Raw genomic sequence first — 19,567 nt, forward strand, 5'->3', positions numbered from 1 at the left:
CCCCTCCTATCTATGTTTGGATACTTCGTCAAAATCTCAATAGAAATAAAGTGAAACGTTCCTGACCTACCGATTGAGTATGAAAATATCAGTCTTAAACAAAACCTCTTACCACAATAACAATTTAAAAAAATGTCGTTTTAATAAACTGTCCTCGTATATCAGAAAAGCAAGGCTGTTCAAAGTAAAGAGTTTTTTTTTTTAGAGACCTTTGAATTTAAGTCGGGGCAGGTGTTCAAAAAATATATCGTTCCAAATATCGAACACTTACAACGGGGATGTATTAGTTCTGTGACGCTGGGTTGTTGTTAGGCTACTTACGTGAGAATGTCAAACTAGTAGTCGTTTGTTAAGACATCTTTTAATCAATCGACATGACTTTGATGACAAAAAATGGTGTTGTCCAGGATATATTTAGGCCTAATGAATCAATACAAAGCCAGTCTTTGCAAGAATGACTAGCGGGGGGGGGGGGGGGGGGGGCTACAAGCGAAGAAATATTTCGCCCTCAGGAATTTATACCAACTTGGATAATTCTTCAGTTACAAATATGACCTTGAGATCGGAACGGATTAGCCGGCCACACCTGTTATGAACTCGTGACAGTCAATACGCTACCCATGATCTTACAATAAATCACCGGCTTCCCCGCACTTTTTGCAGCTACTGGTTAATATCTAGGCCTACCTCTGTTGTCATTCGGACATGCAACAAATACATTAAAACTTTTATGTTACTGTAACTGCAGACCCCCAGACTATTTGTAAATATGATTTCAAGCACTTGAAGAAATTGCTTCACTAATTTACCTTACCTGTGTAATGTCGCGTATTCTAGTATTCAGTCAGTTACTGGTAGATAGATTGGTGACTATTTTGTCAATGCTTAATAGATTATTTTCACAAATACAATAACTGGAAGTAATATGTTAAGTCCACGATAAGAAGATGTAAATGTTGAACTTGAAGCTAGTTTGTCCGTACAATGTGTTGTGTTTCTATGTAATCATAGCACGATACTGATAGTATGTTGTTTTGAACCTTAAGTTGGCGGTTTAATCAAAGTTTGCTTTGAGCATCCTTGGGAGAGGTTGATTTATATGTAATAGGATGTACCAGAAAGAAGTACGCGAACGTCTATACATCTCAGCTCAATTAATGTAAGCAATATTCTAACAAACACAAATATTGTTCTAGTCGGTCTTTGATTCGATCATTCTACAAGTTCGTTTGATCTCTCTGACTTTCTCCAAGTATTCTCATATACAGGTATAATTTTTCTTTTCATAATACTAAAACAGGCTTTATATTATCGCGCCTTCAATCGACGGTTATTCGAGGAAAACTATAAAATGATGAATATATCTTCCCCACGGTGAATTTTGTAACGCAGAAAATTAAGTTCATCTTCTGGGGCTAAATGTGTCTCGCACACATAGGCTATATATTAGCTGGCTTATGGAAGGATGTCGAGTGCAGCGATGAGAGTATTAATATTTGCATTCGAAGCAATCAAAGCAGGATTTTTTTTTCTATTTTTATAAACTATCACTCACAGTATGACATGTGGTGAACTTTTGTGAAATCAATGTGAGAAAGGAAAAACGGCCAACATGAAAATTAACTTTAGTATTACATTTTTTAAGTTTTCATCTCTAAGATGCTGACGACACATCAGTCTATACCTTGTAAATATTATTGTCTCCAGAAAGGAATTATTCTTTCGACTCCCTTTTGCCCATCAAGTTACAAAGAACTGGCGTCCATAGTCTGGCTCAATGGTAGTATAAATGTAACAGTTTTTAATGTAATACCATCACCTATGTTTTCATAGAAGAGGTTGTTGTACTGATTCAGTGATCTTTAACAAAAACAACAACAAGAAAGAAGACAACAACATCATGTATCTCATTTAAAGTAAACACTACAGACACTTCATTCACACAAAGAGGTATCACAATACAAAACAACAACAAGTCTGAGGCATATTGGAGATAATACAAAGCTTGTGTATGAAGTTACATACTGTTAAAGATAGAGCAGGCTTAAAACGAGTGGATGATATTCCATATATAGGAATGATAAGAGACGACAGCGAAACAAAACAACTGTCCATGACCTTCAAATTGTTCAAAATACCAGATATTTTTTTTTTTATATTGCTTACCGACGGCAAAACTGAGGAATATATGCGTTGCAATGGTGATGGGATAATGTGTGCGTGTGCGTGTGCGTGTGTGAAGATGTAACGCGTAAGCATACATGTAAACATGATAACTCAACAATTACACACAGGGGTAGGAAGCTTCTAAAAAGGGGGGGGGGCACAACATTAGAGGGCACTTTCTCATTCCACAACCACCACTCGTTTAGCTATAAACCGATACACACCGGCCATATCACTTAAATATATATGATGTGTTAGTATGCTATCAATACTATTATGGTGCACGTGAATAATTAAAATAAAATATTAAAATTAACAAAGGCTTAAGATATCCAAAAGAGTTCTTCTTCAAAGGGGCACATTTTATATCAGTAGGGCACATATGCTATTTTGGAAAAAAGTGGGGGGCACGTGCCCCCAGTGCCCTCCACCCCCCGGCTCCTACCCCTGGGTACACGAAAATACACTTATTGTGTACAAGAATCCTATCGTTTTCTGTCACATCAAATGTCATTTGAAGTCAATAAAGGTAAAAGTTCAAACTTTGTAAACAGCATAACTTGAAAGGTAAAGCTTTGACAAACTTCATAAATGGCATCTGGATCAAAATCATAAATTGCAAGAAACAACATTGTATTCTGTAGAAGTCAAAGGTCAAGTAAGGTCAACATAGGTCAAAGTATGAAACAATATAAACACTGTAGCTCCAAATGTCAATCTTAGGTTATTATTTTTTCTGTGGATCCGACTTATTGAGAACAAGATCCTCATTGCTTTTTCTGGCAGTCAAGGCTATTATTTGGAGTCAACAGGTGTCAAAGTCTGAAATCATTTTTATCATAACTGAAGTATAGCTTGAATGACTTGATACTTGGTATGTGGATCAGGGGCGTACATTTCTCAAGGAGGGGAGGGCGGGGGGGGGGGGGGCTCTATAGTGAAGTCATTTCGACAAAGAAAAAATACATGTCGGAATGAGCCTTTACTATAAAAGTCTATGGAATTGATCTATAATAAGCCTATTTGGGTCCAGCGAGCAAAGTCTCAGCTACTGTAGCGTTTTTAGATTTTCCCTATTTTCTGATAGCGAGATTAAAAGCATAAAAATACACCTCGAGAGGTTTGCAATTTCTCTGGAAAGTGAAGTTCAAAGGCCTTGTGGGGGGTTCAGTAGGGAAAGCCTCCGAAGCTGCAGCGAGTTTTTTTTTCTGAGTGGGATATGAAGGCGTAGGGGAGAAAAAGAGAGAACGACTTTTTCTTTGTCTTCATTTTGTTTTTCCTACTCGTATTTTCATGTGTGCACAAGCACGCTGAATTCAGCTCCAATTTTGAGCCCGACTTGGCATCGATTTGAGAATGACTTTTGATTTTGGCTATTATCTAACGCTCCAGTAGAGCTCCACCCTTTCACACAGTACAACGTTATGTGTACAGATTTACAGTTATTATATTCTCAATGACACATGAAACGCGCGACAAAGAATCACTATCGGCCTGACACGACAAGTTCAAAGAACTCTGTACTCTAAGAGCCAATGCATCAGAAGTCGAACTGTATAGAATCAAGACACAATAATGTCTAGAAGTTTGGTTAGTACATTTCAGGCAAGTGGTTATTAAAATAATTATTAATGCCGTATACAATCAATATAAATAAGGTACAGACATTCAGATAGTTAAATCTTCGCCTCTAGCGAGGACAGCATCGTGTTGAAATTCATCACCAATGATGACATTGGTCATCAAGCATTTGTGTCTCGGTATACAATTGAAAGTCCCTGTTTTGGTCAGCTATATGTTTGCTAAATTTATAGCAGACTACATGTGAACGAAAACTTGTTGAAAGGTTCACCGTTCACAACTGCTGTTTAAGGTTCGTATGACCACACAATCCCCTGCCCATATAGCACACACATGTCCCCTGTGTGTTTGCTGTTTCTTAGAGCAAACAGTGTAATGGACAATGTATAGTGTTGACAAAGTATTGTTCACGGCTTCCGCGTGTTTATTATCACACAATCACTGCTCATAACACACATATGATATATGTTTAGATTCTAGTTAAGTTATAACTGAAAGAGAATGTTTAAAAGGATCAATTGTTCAGCCAGCAGTTACATGTTATGATGACATTTATGGCAATGCTATGTATCACTGGTTCGTTTCATTTTACATTATTAATAATTCTGAATCATTTTCTCGCCGGGTGAAGCTGTGTGAAGTATTCGTCACAACCGAAGAGAGGGTTTGATCCCACTTGGATTAGTCACAGAAGTCAAGTGATCATGAATTGTTTTTACGACGCTCGCTCATCATGATTCCACATCATAAATAATTTATGCTATAACAATCTCAATATCTTTCAGATTTGAAAAGAAGGACCTTGTTTAATGTTTAATAAATCACTACAGTATTTATACATACAGCTACTCGTCTTCAGAAGTTATGACGTCTCAATGTTAGAGGTAACAGTGGTAGCAGCTGTGCCATGAAAGAAGTAAATGTCTAATTTTAAGTTGATCAATCACACGTAGGTGTAACTAGACGGTAGTTCATCTAGGCTTACATGATTCACCTATGGTTAACTGGTCATAACCAACACAATGTGTATTCGAAAATACAAAAGGCTATGTAACGATTAAAAAAATTGAAGTCTGATGTTTACATCCTAGCAGGATCGTCTTTAGAAACATAACTCCTAAGAAAGTACAGACAAAGCTTTGTATGTTAAAAAAAGAGTATTATCTCGTAAATTAGGAAAGAAACACGAAACTAACTTTAAAATGATTGATGCTTCCAAAAACGTTCATTTTTATGCAACAATTATGTTCGGCTGGGTTGGACTCCTAACTTAGTGGGACGCATACACCTCTTACTTTGTGTTGATGACCTTGCTAGCAAGTCCGCTCTGCTGCCAACATTTAATGGAAAAGTTTTCATACCGTAGGCTATGTTAGCAGACTAAATGCCTGACACGTATGTGTTCGCAGACTCAATGTCTGACACTTATATGTTTGCAGACTCAATGTCTGACACTCATATGTTCGCAGACTCAATGTCTGACACTTATGTGTTTGCAGACTCGGTGTCTGACACTTATGTGTTTGCAGACTCAATGTCTGACACTTATATGTTTGCAGACTCAATGTCTGACACTTATATGTTTGCAGACTCAATATCTGATACTTATGTGTTTGTAGACTCAATGTCTGACACTTATATGTTTGCAGACTCAATGTCTGGCACTTATTTATTTGCAGACTCAATGTCTGACACTTATATGTTTGCAGACACTATGTCGAACACTATATATGTTTGCAAACTCTTTGTTTGACACTTACATGTTCGAAGACTCAATGTCTGACATTTATATGTTCTCAGCCTCAATGTCTGACACTTATACGTTCGCAGATTCAATGTCTGACAGTTACATATGTTCGCAGACTCGATGTCTGACACTTAAATGTTTGCAGATTCAATGTCTGCCACTTATAAGGAAGAGACAAGTGTACAACACTGCTCGTTGATAGCTCAATTTCCAGTATTGAATTCCATATGTTATATGATCATCGTCGGCAAACTCTGTTACACATAAGGATGTGGTTTTATTCAGTAATCTTCGAAATAAGCACTCAACTTTTGAATCAGAAACGGTTAACGTTTGCTGTAGCAGGAATATCCCTTTGAATACAACGGAAGACCTTGAAAACAGTAAAGACTTCCACGTCAATTCATATGAACGCTTGCAATTCAGCTGAGAAAAGCCAGTTGTTGCAAAAGTTTCCCACAGTTGACGTGCCTGGGCACAGGAGTGTATTGTTATACGTCACAACTAACTACTCATCAGTCGAAGCAGCTGGACATATTTCTTTTATAGACTACTCCCGGATATGAGAGAAGAGAAACAGTCGCTCTCATTGAATATCCCAAAATCAAATACTTAATAGGACGTTCGCGTAATAGAAACACGCTTCATAGCTTTCCGCCCGTCATTATGGAAATATATACCCATACGAGTATGCCCATCCCTGCGAGACTGCCCCCTCTTAAGACGTTTACCCCTCTCCAGCAATCAAACCAAGAAAAATGTTTATATATGCAACATCAAATGCTAATATCGAGCGAATACATTTAAGTTGATTAATTTATGCTTGGTCAGAATAAAGTACTCCTTTATGTAAGTATGTTGTGTAAGCGAATTTTCATTGTGCATAAGCTATGTATTTCTTGTGTTTCAGGGATTGTCATGCTAATGAAGTAGCGAACTGATTGAACGTTATTTGTCGGTTTCAATTACCTACTTTTAGCGTCGTTGTCTTTCTTCAGTCGTTTGCCTTGAACAATCCATCTCATCTCCTGAATTCTGATCAAGTATACTTGGTCATCGAAACCTTTATTAGTTTCATTTCGATATTGATATATCATTATCAGAGGCTTTCATTACTTTTCAAATTTGATGAGCCATAAAGTTCTGATTTCATTTTTTCTTCAGAGAGCATCCTGCTTCGAGGGAGCGATTGGTTCTAGGCGAGGGTACCGATGAGCAAATAGTGAGTCTTTGAACAACACAACTTTGTATAAGTTCCGCCGGATGGTATCTTTGGAGGACACATACACCTTTCTTCAAAGAAATGTAGATGTTACATAGACTTAGATCGTATGTTGTATGCGTTTAAGTATGTTGAGCCTTAGGACGAAGATGAAATGTAGATTTTACATAGACTTAGATCGGATGTTGTATGTGTATAAATATGGTGAGCCTTGATATTGATAATGATATTGGTATTGATCTTGATATCGGTATTGATATTGGTATTGATATTGATATTGATTTTGATAGTGATATTGATATTGACATTGATATTGATATTGATATTAATACTGATATTGATATTAATACTGATATTGATATTGATATTAATACTGATATTGATATTGATTTTGATAGTGATATTGATATTGACATTGATATTGATATTGATATTAATACTGATATTGATATTGATATTAATAATGATATTGATATTGATATTGATATTAATACTGATATTGATATTGATTTTGATATTAATACTGATATTGATATTGATTTTGATATTGATATTGGTATTGGTATTGATATTGATATTGATATTGATATCGGTATTGGTATTGGTATTGATATTGATATTAATACTGATATTAATACTGATATTGATATTGATATTAATACTGATATTGATATTGTATTGATATTAATACTGATATTGACATTGATATTGATATTTATGCCTTTCCTCCTTATTTTAAACTTATTTTATTACCTGCAAGCGATTCTTAACTTTTTCCTATCTAGGAATGTTTTGGATACCGTCGAAATGTTCCTCGCACGATCGCCTTTTCCATCGTTGGCGTATTGACCCTTGGTTTTCTTTTCCTGGTGTTTCGATGGAAACCCAACTGGGAGATAAAGTTGATGTACGAGAGGTGTTCACTAGCTGAGGCGGATGTATTGTTAGTACGGGTAAGTCGCACTATCGGTCTGAGCTACAGCTTTGTAGATTTGGAAGTTAAACACTTGTCAAATACATTAACTTATCGTCTGATTACAAACCCCTCTTAAAGGTAAAATGAAAATAATTTGATATTATTTTGTAATTTTTTTTGTTATATACATCTTAAATTACACTCAGGATGTACAAATGGTTTAATTCAACTGTAAGGATGCCTTAAGGTACAAAATTTAAATGTGATATGTAGTATACGTTTAAATACAGATTTATCTTTTGAGAAATTATCCTCTATTGGAGCTGAGCATTTAGCACACAAGACTATTAGGTCAGTTTCTCAGATGAAGCACAAAACACGATAGGAAAACGTTAGACTCTCAACTGGAATGAATACTCAGTTAAAATTTTGTCAATGAAAACTGGGATTTTATTTTATTCAAGTGTGGTCTATTGTTTATGAAAGGTTAAGACAACTAGTTTTCGTTGAGTTATTAGAATTTACGAAACAAAAGGATTATCATTAAAACAAATTTAGGCATGCAATGAGGACCTGACGTCATCATCTCGGAAGCCTTAAATGAGCATCATTCAAATGTGAATATCTTGAAACCTAAATAGCTATAGAAACGGTACTAGCATTCATTTTTTGTGACATATCAAAACTAAATTCTACCTTAAGTCATATATTTAACATATTATATCTATACAACACTGAGGGGTAATTCATTGCAGTTATTTTACTTCATAAAGGAGATCACCATGTATAAAACTACGCATATGGTTAGAAATTTGTAAAATCTGCCTGGGTAAACAACCTGAAAGGAAGGGTTTTGCAAGATAAGTTTCAATTCCGGCTCACCCAGTGTGATCCTGATTTTTTACGTATGCCTATTTGAGGATTGTCTGTCATACTATTGTAAGAATTTTTCTTCTATCCTAGGATGTTCACCAAAGATGGCACACAGCCCCTGTACGGAACGAACCCATAGAGTTACCCTCGTAAGTTATTTTACGTCTCGGTGATGTATTTGTTAGGATGTCTTATTATTATATTAAAGACGAGTACAGTAAATGAGTAATTTACTATAAATTTTGCATAAATTACCTTCATTTGTTTGAAACTGTACTCAATATGTCATCTTTTCCCTGTAAAGTCAGAGTCAATTTAAAGGGTAGTCTATATATCCGATTTAGAAATAATAAGTTTTAAGTTTTAATCCTAAGCGTAAAATTCATAAATAAGATATACGTGGCTCGTCAATGGCAGTAAAGTGTGTAATTGTAAATCTAATATATCTTTTGCAATACACACTTCAAAATATTGATATCCGAAACAAATAAATAACAATTTACAGCTTCTTTTTTTTTCTTTTTTTTTGCACCAATACAACTTTATCCGTATCAACATCTAGTGCACACACGAAATTGTACGTTATTTATAAGTCTTTTAATTACTCTCGTTGACTGCATACAAGGTTTTCATTCAGTTACGAGAGTCACTGGAATAAAAGGTTATATATATATATATATATATATATATATATATATATATATATATATATATATATATATATATATATATATATTTATATATATATATATATATATATATATTTATATATATATATATATATATATATATATATATACCATAAACTGTCGACCTAAGCTACATATTATGCTTATATATATATATATATATATATATATATATATATATATATATATATATATATATATATATATATATATATATATATATATATATATATATATATATATATATATATATATATACCATAAACTGTCGACCTAAGCTACATATTATGCTTATATATATATATATATATATATATATATATATATATATATATATATATATATATATATATATATATATTTATATATATAAAGCAATGCCGCCTGTCATTGCTGGTTGTTGACATACTGGTTAAAAAGGCAGAATTCCTCTACCAAAATTGGTCATTGCTTGCCCATGCAGTAGTGAGCTAACAATGGTTAAGGAAATATGAACACTCCTTATACTTGATACGTTATATGCTAGAAAACATGAAACATTGGCTAAAGAAAATGTTGTGGTTTGCTGTAGCTAAATATATATACATAGGATGCGTTGCATGTATTATACACGGTGGATCTTGTACACGGTGGAGCTTGGCATACAAATCTGGCGCCATGTAATTGCTGATAATTGTCAGCTTTTTAATTAAATCCAAAGGATGAGCGATCTGTTTTTTATCCAGTCTTAAAACTCCTTGAATGAAATTTGTTTGTAATTTGTGTTTAACCTTTCATACGTGGTTACTGGGTAATCGTTCAGTGGTTCGTGTGAATCATCCATTGCGTTGGTAACTTCGCACTTCTTGACATTGGGTTTATTAATAGTTGACTCTATAGATGCCGTGTATGCTACTGATTCTTTTACGTAATTAGTGGTTCAAACAACGTGACGAACGACTATAGGTAAAGAAAGATTTCTTTAGACAATCTGTAGTAGGCATATATTTGCATTCAATTTGGAGTTTAGCGAAATTAGGGCCTTCTATTGTAATACAGCATGAGTATACTCATAAGTATACTGAGTGAATGCCTTTGTAGCCTATTACCATAAAACAATGCACAATTAACCATGACAGGCACATGTGGATCACACATTGTACTAACACATCATTACAGTGAGTGTGTGATGTTTCTATACATATGGCATTTATGTAGCCATGCATGATCAAGGCAGCATCAGTGTATATTCAAACCATGCCTTAGTTGATAAGAAAAAATCGTTTCATTTGCAGCATTGTGTGAATTTTGTCTTTTCCTTCACAGAGAAAAGAGACGCCGTCGTGAGGACTACTGCATCAATGGCAGCCCCTCGGTAAAGGTTACGGTTGAGAATTCCGATGTCGGGGAAAAGGTAGAGTTTGTTCCAAACGACATGACGTCAGATCGAAACAAGAATTTTAAAGTAATTGAACAAGTAGGTACACCTGCTTTATCACACACACTGATATAACAAAACATTAAATAATGAGAATTACAGTTTTAAACGTAAACGAAAATATCGTGACAACTCCAAATTTGAGTATACAAGAAACCGCAAATGACAGTGAAAGTTCAGTATATGTATTTGTAGATTGTATATACACGAAACCTTTATTAATTATGTGATGCAAGATTGAGTATCACTTATAGGCGTAATATTTCCCAGATAAAGTACTGAACGTGGCATCAAGATTAAACCAGTATAGCCCCTTACTAAGATCGGTTTAACGAGGATGATGAAACTTGGAAATCGTTTGTCGGGGTCGTTGAATGCGACTGAATGAGCGGCATGATTACAATTAATTAGCCTTATTCCTTCAAGGTAACCGATGCTTTCCCGTATGTTTGTAGACATTTTCATCTCCCCACCCCAGAGGCTACGTAATGGTATTTGTTGTCTCCGTATCACGTGACAACATGTTGGCCTCACTGCTTATAAGATTGAAAACGTTTCAAACTTATTAGGAGTTTACAAAGCCTTTAAACGATGAGGAGGGATTTGGATTTCAATTAACTACCCTCAGAACTGTATTTAGTATGAAAAGACGTCTAATGTTTGCAGTGTTGGTTAATCATTTACTGCCGAACACTCGAAATCAAGAGCCCTCTCCCATCTCAATTCAAATGTAGGTGCTTAATCATATATAAAGCAAACGATGCTCTGATATGCAAAAAAAATATAGACATAGCTATTAAAAAAATTAATTAATAAAATATGGGCGGGTGGGGGGGGGGCTGCGACACAAGGACAACATTCACATGCCTATAGTGAATGAGTCAAGCTGCAGTAAACAGAAATATATCTTGTCCGCGGTCAAATCTAACTGAAATTGTGTATGACTGTGTAATACTGAGTCACCATGATAACTTGCACGTGCGCCTTGCGACTTAAATATATCCAACGGTAGAGGAGAAGACTGCCACTCACGTTTGTATTTACTAGAGAACACGTGATCTTTGATCGGACTTAATGATCTTCGACAGCATAGTGTTGTTTCTTGAGGAGAAGGAGGATGAAGGACGTATAGTTAATTTTGAAACCGGTCTAATTTAAACCGCCATCGGCTCCAGTTAAAAAAGTCATATCTGGAAGTAATTCAATATCAAGTCACTGGATTACTTTATAGCCATTCAGTCTTGTGATATTACATGAAGGCAAGGCGAGTAAATCGGACGCCAGCTAGCTAAAGAATACAGATGCTTAGTTTGCTTAGTTTGCCATATTTAGTTATTCTCTACAATAAAACCATCGACAGCTGAATTTTATGCAAATGTACAAATGACGCATATACATTTGTACGCAAAACCACAGGTTTTTAAGCAAGTGCAAATAACTTTTGTCCACACGATATTTCCGTTTGCGAGAGAAGCTATAAAACCAAATGAACGTCAAACTTGGTTGGTGTGTGTCACTATAGGCATGGGATGTAGTACGTCCGTCACATGATGGTGTCAAAGGTCAAAACCCTCTCCCACCCTTCCCTAATAGTGAGAAAAACAGCAGTTTGGACATTATACGCGCGTATCCAAATCACAAAATGGACATATCGATGTAGGAATAATTACTTCATTAATTTAAAGGCAAAATTGTAACCAAATTTTAGGGATGAGATATGCAATTCCATGGATGCAAATAAAACCTTTTCAAATAGTACACAAAATGTAAACCGTAAATATAATTATTCATGTTAAAATAACATATATTGGAAACCAACATACGGGAACTAATAAGGTTCATTTCGCCTAGGTGAATTCAGAGTTTGTAATTTAGAGGTAAAAAAAAACAATATCATTTATATTGGTTTGCTCTATTAATTACGTGTCTTTGGAAACCATAGCTTATCTCCCTTTTTAGATTCGTGACGGAATAATGTTTTAACCGCAACATTAAATCCTATAAGTGTCTTGAAGGAATTTTATGCATAATGTATACTGTAGCCAATGTGACATCAAATCAAAGCATGTAACATTTGACTCCTCTTTTCAATCCCCATACAGGAGCTACTTCGCTTTTTCCACTTCCAGAAAGTTATGTATATATGGGATAGGGAAATTGCTCTCTTCTACAGGCTTGGGTAAGTTACATTATCCATGTATGCGTGTATGCGTGTATGTATGTGTGTATGTATGTATGTATTTTAGATCCTCCTGCAAGCAGGAACTCGCGAAGAAGCCATCATTGGCTTACCAAAGCCGCAAGCTGACCGAAGTCAGTCTCTTACATTCATATTTAACGTCCATGATTATGAATTGTCAATTTTCAACAACTCTGTAATTAGACGACATACATTAATCTTGGAGTGACTCGAACCGGGGACCTTATGATTGGAAGGCACCGGCGTTAACCACTGAACTAACACTCCTTTACTCTGTATTTGCACTTTGCACTTCTCTACACTCCTAACCCTCCATATACTATTTATGTCATACACATTTCCAAAATGTATGTATGTATGTATGTATGTATATGTGATCTTCCCGCAAGCAGGAACTCGCGAAAGAAGCCATAGAGGCTTGTAGACTCGCAAGCTGACCGAAGCCAATCTCTCGGCACACATCCATTTAACGTCCATGTCAGGAAGTTGTTATTGAACAACACCCTTGCCAGACGACACACATTGCTGTCGGCGGGGAATCGAACCGGGCGGATCTCATGACTGGGAGACGCCGGCGTTAACCACTAGGCTATACACTCCGCCTGAAAATAATGATTTTGGGGTTTTTAAAGGTGACTTCAGGTCACATTTTGCCGCTTAGTTGCCCCGTGGTCTCGTCTTTACGAGGTATATTTCTTTACAGTTTGCTCGTGTTTGTATAAAGCTGTTAGTTGTTATTTCGTTCATTCAATGCATACTATAAGAACGTTCATTAATACATTAGGGAGACATGTTATTTATCGTCTGACATGTGGTGGATTCTTTCGCCTGTAGTCAGATGTAGCCACATACAAAGATGCATGACCCAGCAGGAATTTGACTTATGATGGGAACATCAAAATATATGCGGATCTGAATGAAATTGTCTTCTTGATCTTGAAGGCACACACGGTACCACAAACACACACACACATGCATACACATACAGATATACATATTAGGTTACTTTGAGCTGCATGCGTCAAGGCCTTTTCTACGGAGTATTTCTTGAAATAATCACTTACTTTAAAAGATCTGCTGTAAAACATTGCTGACAAAAGCCAACAACACATTTTGCCCCTAGCATATACCTAACGTCTTCTCTTACTTATATAATGAACACAATGTTTTCCTGCAAGACATATTTAAATTGACATGTGTCGTAGTTCAGGATGTTTTTTATAGTTAACGTTATACCCTCTTTATATTGGTAACAATCATAGAGGTTTTGTAGACGATTAATTAATTAATTAACATTAACTGCCTAGAACCGACTTTTGTACAAAAGCGACAAGCAGAAATGTGTATGTACAGCCCTTCGAATCGATGTTAGGATTATCTACACTCTGTCTAGATAGACGACTTTAATCTTTTCATGTATTTAAAAAACTGTGCAGAACATCTGCATAGATGGAACGCATGATTAAACTGACCTTATCTGCAGATTGGTTTGCACGAATAGGTTCATTAGATTAGACTCATCCGAACAGTCGAAATTTATAACAGTCTAAAACATACCCGCGACCAATGACCTTCGAAGACGGTTTTTGACCCGATGTTAAGACTTCTTGTCTCACCGTCTTTAAATAAACTACGGATTCTAATAGCCTCTCAAAAAAAAAAAAAAAAAAGGAATTTATCATACAGTAGTAGTTAAAGAATAACGGAAATTACCAAAAAATCATTTGAAATTATAAAAGGACTTTCGAATACGTAAAGATTTTCGAAATAACGGGTAAAAGTCGTATATTTATCTGCACTTTTGTTTCACGATATCAACAGTGAAACATGATAGAATAATCGTATAGTAAGGAAAGTCTTTAAAGTAAGGAGTTTTTCTCCTCGATTTAAACTGAACTGTTAATGTCGATCTTGATAAATACGAAAGATTACTCCAGTTAACTTACCTAGGCTCAGAGAGTACCTATAGATTAACTGTTCGTATGGGCGTAATTGTAATACAAACAACAAAATGGGCAAACTACTTCTCAAAGACCACAATTTGTTCAAGGGTTATATGTGCATGGAAGATTACTATTGATGATGGGCATAATCTATACATATTTTTACGCAGGTCAAACGTCATATGAAGTCGACAGAGGTGAAATACTGAATCCATTGTAAACATGATAAAAAGAGAATATTGACGTCATATTTTACACCAAGGTTATAACGGTTTACAAGGTTAAATATTTTTGAAACCGTTTGGAAATTCATCTTCATCGCCTAATGCTGATGAGTGTTGGCAACTTCTATCACTGTATACTGGGGAAAAAATACGCAGCAGGTCATTCAAAGTTTCATAAAGATGACTCAAAGTTTTTTCTGACTTAGGGACATCATCAGATAATGATGACATAATGACCAGTCTTGGTTTCAGGGCTCCAGTATTTGACAGAACACAGTGTATAAGTTGCATATACATCTACTTTCAGTAGTATTTCATACCATACTTTCAGTAGTATTTCCCTCTCACCATACCATAACACTATAAGGAACATAGGTAGGATGACATTGCTAATCAGGCGCGTATCCAGGATTTTCTAACCCGGGGGCGCGAATTACTATCTAAGCGGAGCGCCACCATCGGTTGGCGCGGAGCGTACAAGAAAATTTCTGGTTTTGATACCCCCCAGATCACCGGAAATGGCACTTCTCGGGCTTGAAAATGAGCAACCAGATGTACACTTTTGCCTGAGAACCAAGTATTTCCCAAAAGTTTTTTTCCATCCATAACCTTTTCGAAGATTGTCACCAGTCACACATCATGTTCGACCACATTGCATGTCCTATGGATCATTGCTTTTGTAGGTGATTCTACGTCACGGCCCACAATATCCGAAAGCCCCACTTTTGAAGGTTTTAAGCCCATTATTTGTTGAGAATTTGAAAATTCACATTTCTCGTGAATAAAATCATTTCAAAACATACCCATAATGTTGCACAAAATTCAATCTATGGACATCCAATATAGAAAAACCTCCTTCAGCCCCTAACAGACAGGTCGAAATTGCACGAGTAGAGGAAATTATGATGAAGAATGTTGGTGAGGAAATTTTGGAAAGTTCAGACACAGTTAATTTCTTGGTGTAGAAATATTGCAACCTCTTATAATGGCTATTATAAAACTTGGTTGAAGGAAATGAAAAATAGCAGATATTTCCGATATGAGGTATATCGAAACCGAACACTACACACATAGGCGTAGGTCCCGTAGGAGGCGGGGCTGCTGCCCCCTCCCCCCCCCCCCCGCAAGCAATTTTTTCGGGCACCTACTGAAAGAAAAATAAATAGCAATGAATAGCTTAAAAATGATCTCCTTGGTAATTAAAATAAAGTTCTAAGCTTGGCCGACATTACCTTTGTGAAAGAGAGTTTTGACATAAATGGATCTGTATGTTTTTTCTCCATCTACATAAGACATTTGGTTGTTTACATTAGCATCCGGCGGTATACTGTGCAACTTTCACGGACCGTAAGGTACACGATGCCATGCAATGTAATGACCGATGCTTGCTTATATGATATTAACATCGATATGTTGAATGCGCGCTTCTTGCGCGAAAAATTTCGGCTTTTTTTTCGGGCAAGTCATTACAGCCCCCAAATCCAATTGGGCTCCTACGCCTTTGACTACACACATAGACAGTTTTTGAGGCTGTTCATCTTGGAACATGCATTTCAATGCTCACTGATATGATGTTATATCTGCTCTTTGCTTTACAAATTCGAACAGGCGTGTAGCGAGTAATTGCCAAGGGAGGGGCGAAGCCTGTAGGCAAACTATCTAAGCGAAGCGCCACCATGAGTTGGCGCGAAGCGTACAATAAAAATTTTGGCCGAAAATGCCTCCCAGATCGCTGGAAATGACACTTCCCAGGCCTTGTAAATTGCATCTAAGCATTGTCTATTTTGAAATTACTAGCAATGTCATAAAGAAAATTTGCTCGGTGGGGGGGGGGGGGGGCGGTCGCCACATTCCCGAAATGCGTCATGTTCCCCGACGACTCGGTCGAGTTCAAGACCAGCCACAGTTGGTTCCATATAGCACAATTGTTTAAGGCGTCCATACACACACACGCGTAATGATAGACCATGTATAGTATTTATATAGATACATTAGTGAGAGAGGAAAAATGGAAACGTCAAAAATGGAGTTGTCGGTGTAAGGAGTAGGGTGAGGCGCACACCCCCTCCGTAATCCTTGATCTGTCACTGGCTACCCTGTGTATATAGTAGGGATCAGCGCTTTAACTATGACTGTTCCTCTTTCTCTTCCCGAGGTCTTGGCTATCTTCTACTCCCTCCTTTTCTCCTTTTTCTCTCTTTTTTCTTTTTCTTTTCCCTTCCTTCATCTCCTCCTTTTCTTTTTCCCCCCCTCCTTTTCCCTTTTTTCTTCTCTTTTTTTCTCTTCTCTTTTCCTTACCCGGGGGGCGCGCGCCCCCAACGCCCCCCTGGATACGCGCCTGCTAATTTCAGCTAACCAGCAGGTCAAAGTTTATCTGCAAAGAACAATTGAAAGGTGATTTCCTTCAGACCATTAAATACAGACAGTAAGCTGATGTCAGTTTCTCAATTTTCACCGCTTGACCCTAACAACAGGTCAACCATTATCTGATCATCTATAGATGTATTGACAGAAATGGCCACAATATTTTCTTACTGCTAGAAATGCATGGATGTCCATTCTGGTGGCAGACTTCATATATTAGCCGATTCTGACACATATAACAAAACTGTTATGATCTCTAGGAAGTAAACTAGTTAAAGCAATTGGTCACTGGTAATGATCTTGTTGACTGACTTAAAGATGGTTTAGAAGAATTTTGAAGAGTTAGTTCCCAAGTAGCAGTTCCCTGATATAACATTCAACAAGACATATATACGGAAGCTTAAAAGTGCCATCAACATAAGAAAAGTTTGCCCCAATAAGTCAACATTTTTCAGTAAATTGTTTAGACAACAAGGTAATATCATATCAAAAATCAGAAAAAATGTTGGATTGCTCAGTTGCTTTAACTCAGCAATTGAACATTTCTGCAAAATGTTTAATTGACAACTTATCAGATCTTGTCAATTCAACATTTTTCTGAAAAATATTCAACTGTTCACTTCATTCCAACTGAGCAATTAAACTATTTTCTGCAAAATTTTCTAATGACAACTTATAATATGTCGTCAATTCGACAATTTTCTGCAAAATGTTCAATTGTTCACTTCATTCCATCTGAGCAATTGAACAACTTTCTGCAAAATTTTTAATTGACAACTGATTGTATATCTCGTCAATTCATATTTTCTGCCAAAGTTGTGATATGTTGTAAATTAAACATTTTGAAGAAAATTGTTCAATTGCTCGAGGTCAACACATTTTATGATAGTTTTAGAAAATGGAACATATCATGCTAAAGTATGGCACATCTGCATACTGGTATATCAATATTTCACACACAAAAGCCCATGTGTGTTTACCATTATGTACGCTATTCTCTTATAGGGGCTTAGAGGAAAATGTACCGTGTGCCGACTTTTATCGAACGTTTACGGGATTTTCTGAGAAAGAGCAGCAACAAAGGTTTGTTGACTAATATTTATATTTACAAACAGGTGATACGTCATCGTCACAGTATGTGCAGTATGTGTAGTATGTGCATTATGTACAGTATGTGCAATATGTGCAGTATGTGCAGTTTGTGTAGTGTGTGCAGTATGTGCAGTATGTGCAGTTTATGCAGTATGTGCAGTTTATGCAGTATGTGCAGTTTTTGTAGTATGTGCAGTATGTGCAGTATGTGCAGTTTATGCAGTATGTGCAGTGTGTGCAGTATGTGCAGTATGTGCAGTTTGTGTAGTATGTGTAGTATGTGCAGTTTGTACAGTACGTGCAATATGTGCAGTTTGTGCAGTATGTGCAGTATGTGCAGTTTATGCAGTATGTGCAGTGTGTGCAGTGTGTGCAGTATGTGCAGTATGTGCAGTATGTGCAGTTTGTGTAGTATGTGTAGTATGTGCATTTTGTACAGTATGTGCAATATGTGCAGTATGTGCAGTTTGTGTAGTATGTGCAGTATGTGCAGTTTGTGTAGTATGTGCAGTATGTGCAGTTTGTGTAGTATGTGCAGTGTGTGCAGTATGTGCAGTGTGTGCAGTATGTGCAGTAAGTGCAGTATTTGCAGAATGTGTAATTGTGAGAAACATTGGTTTTACGTTTGGTACAGTTTTATGTACAGGATTATGTAGGATCAGCTACGTAAGAAATTAGCGGAAAGAAATATTCTTACCAAAATTTTGTAGTTTTGATGGAACTATTGCTAGGAGGAGAACTGTGCCAGTAAATATTATATGTAAATAGTCCATGGTAGTATGATAAATTACTGTTAGTTTGCGAACATTATAACTGAAAACATTCTCTCTTCTATTTTCCTTGCCTTGTTTGGCTTAGGAGGCAGATATACGGAAGGAATGAAATATTCGTAGAATTGAAGACGATTCCTGTGCTAATATTTCAAGAGGTATTCAATTATTTCACTTAATGCCCATTACTATTAGTGCCCGTTCGTTGTTGTGAAACTCAAACTATTATGTGAACAAGTAACTGATGTAACTTTATTAATGTTAGACCGCGCCGATACATGATTGTATCGGCGCCAATCATAGTACAGCACCAGTATAAGATAGTATCAGCGCTAGTACACGATATTATCAGTGTTAGTACAT

General features: G+C 36.3%; 1 protein-coding gene across 4 annotated transcripts in view; it reads left to right on the forward strand.

The window, feature by feature from the left end:
- Positions 1-19,567, forward strand: part of LOC139976031 (polyamine-transporting ATPase 13A3-like) — a 77,793-nt gene that overhangs the window by 30,928 nt on the left and 27,298 nt on the right. For 3 of the 4 annotated variants that reach the window (XM_071984422.1, XM_071984419.1, XM_071984420.1), the window contains exons 2-8: positions 6,659-6,716; positions 7,502-7,669; positions 8,596-8,654; positions 10,500-10,650; positions 12,714-12,790; positions 18,348-18,425; positions 19,293-19,362. In XM_071984422.1, the coding sequence (XP_071840523.1) occupies positions 6,659-6,716; positions 7,502-7,669; positions 8,596-8,654; positions 10,500-10,650; positions 12,714-12,790; positions 18,348-18,425; positions 19,293-19,362 (661 nt within the window). The remainder of the gene's footprint in view (positions 1-6,658; positions 6,717-7,501; positions 7,670-8,595; positions 8,655-10,499; positions 10,651-12,713; positions 12,791-18,347; positions 18,426-19,292; positions 19,363-19,567) is intronic. The other variant, XM_071984421.1, reaches the window with a different exon arrangement.

The sequence above is a fragment of the Apostichopus japonicus genome, chromosome 11 (genome assembly GCF_037975245.1).
Source record: "Apostichopus japonicus isolate 1M-3 chromosome 11, ASM3797524v1, whole genome shotgun sequence".
NCBI classification, from domain to species: Eukaryota; Metazoa; Echinodermata; class Holothuroidea; order Aspidochirotida; family Stichopodidae; genus Apostichopus; species Apostichopus japonicus.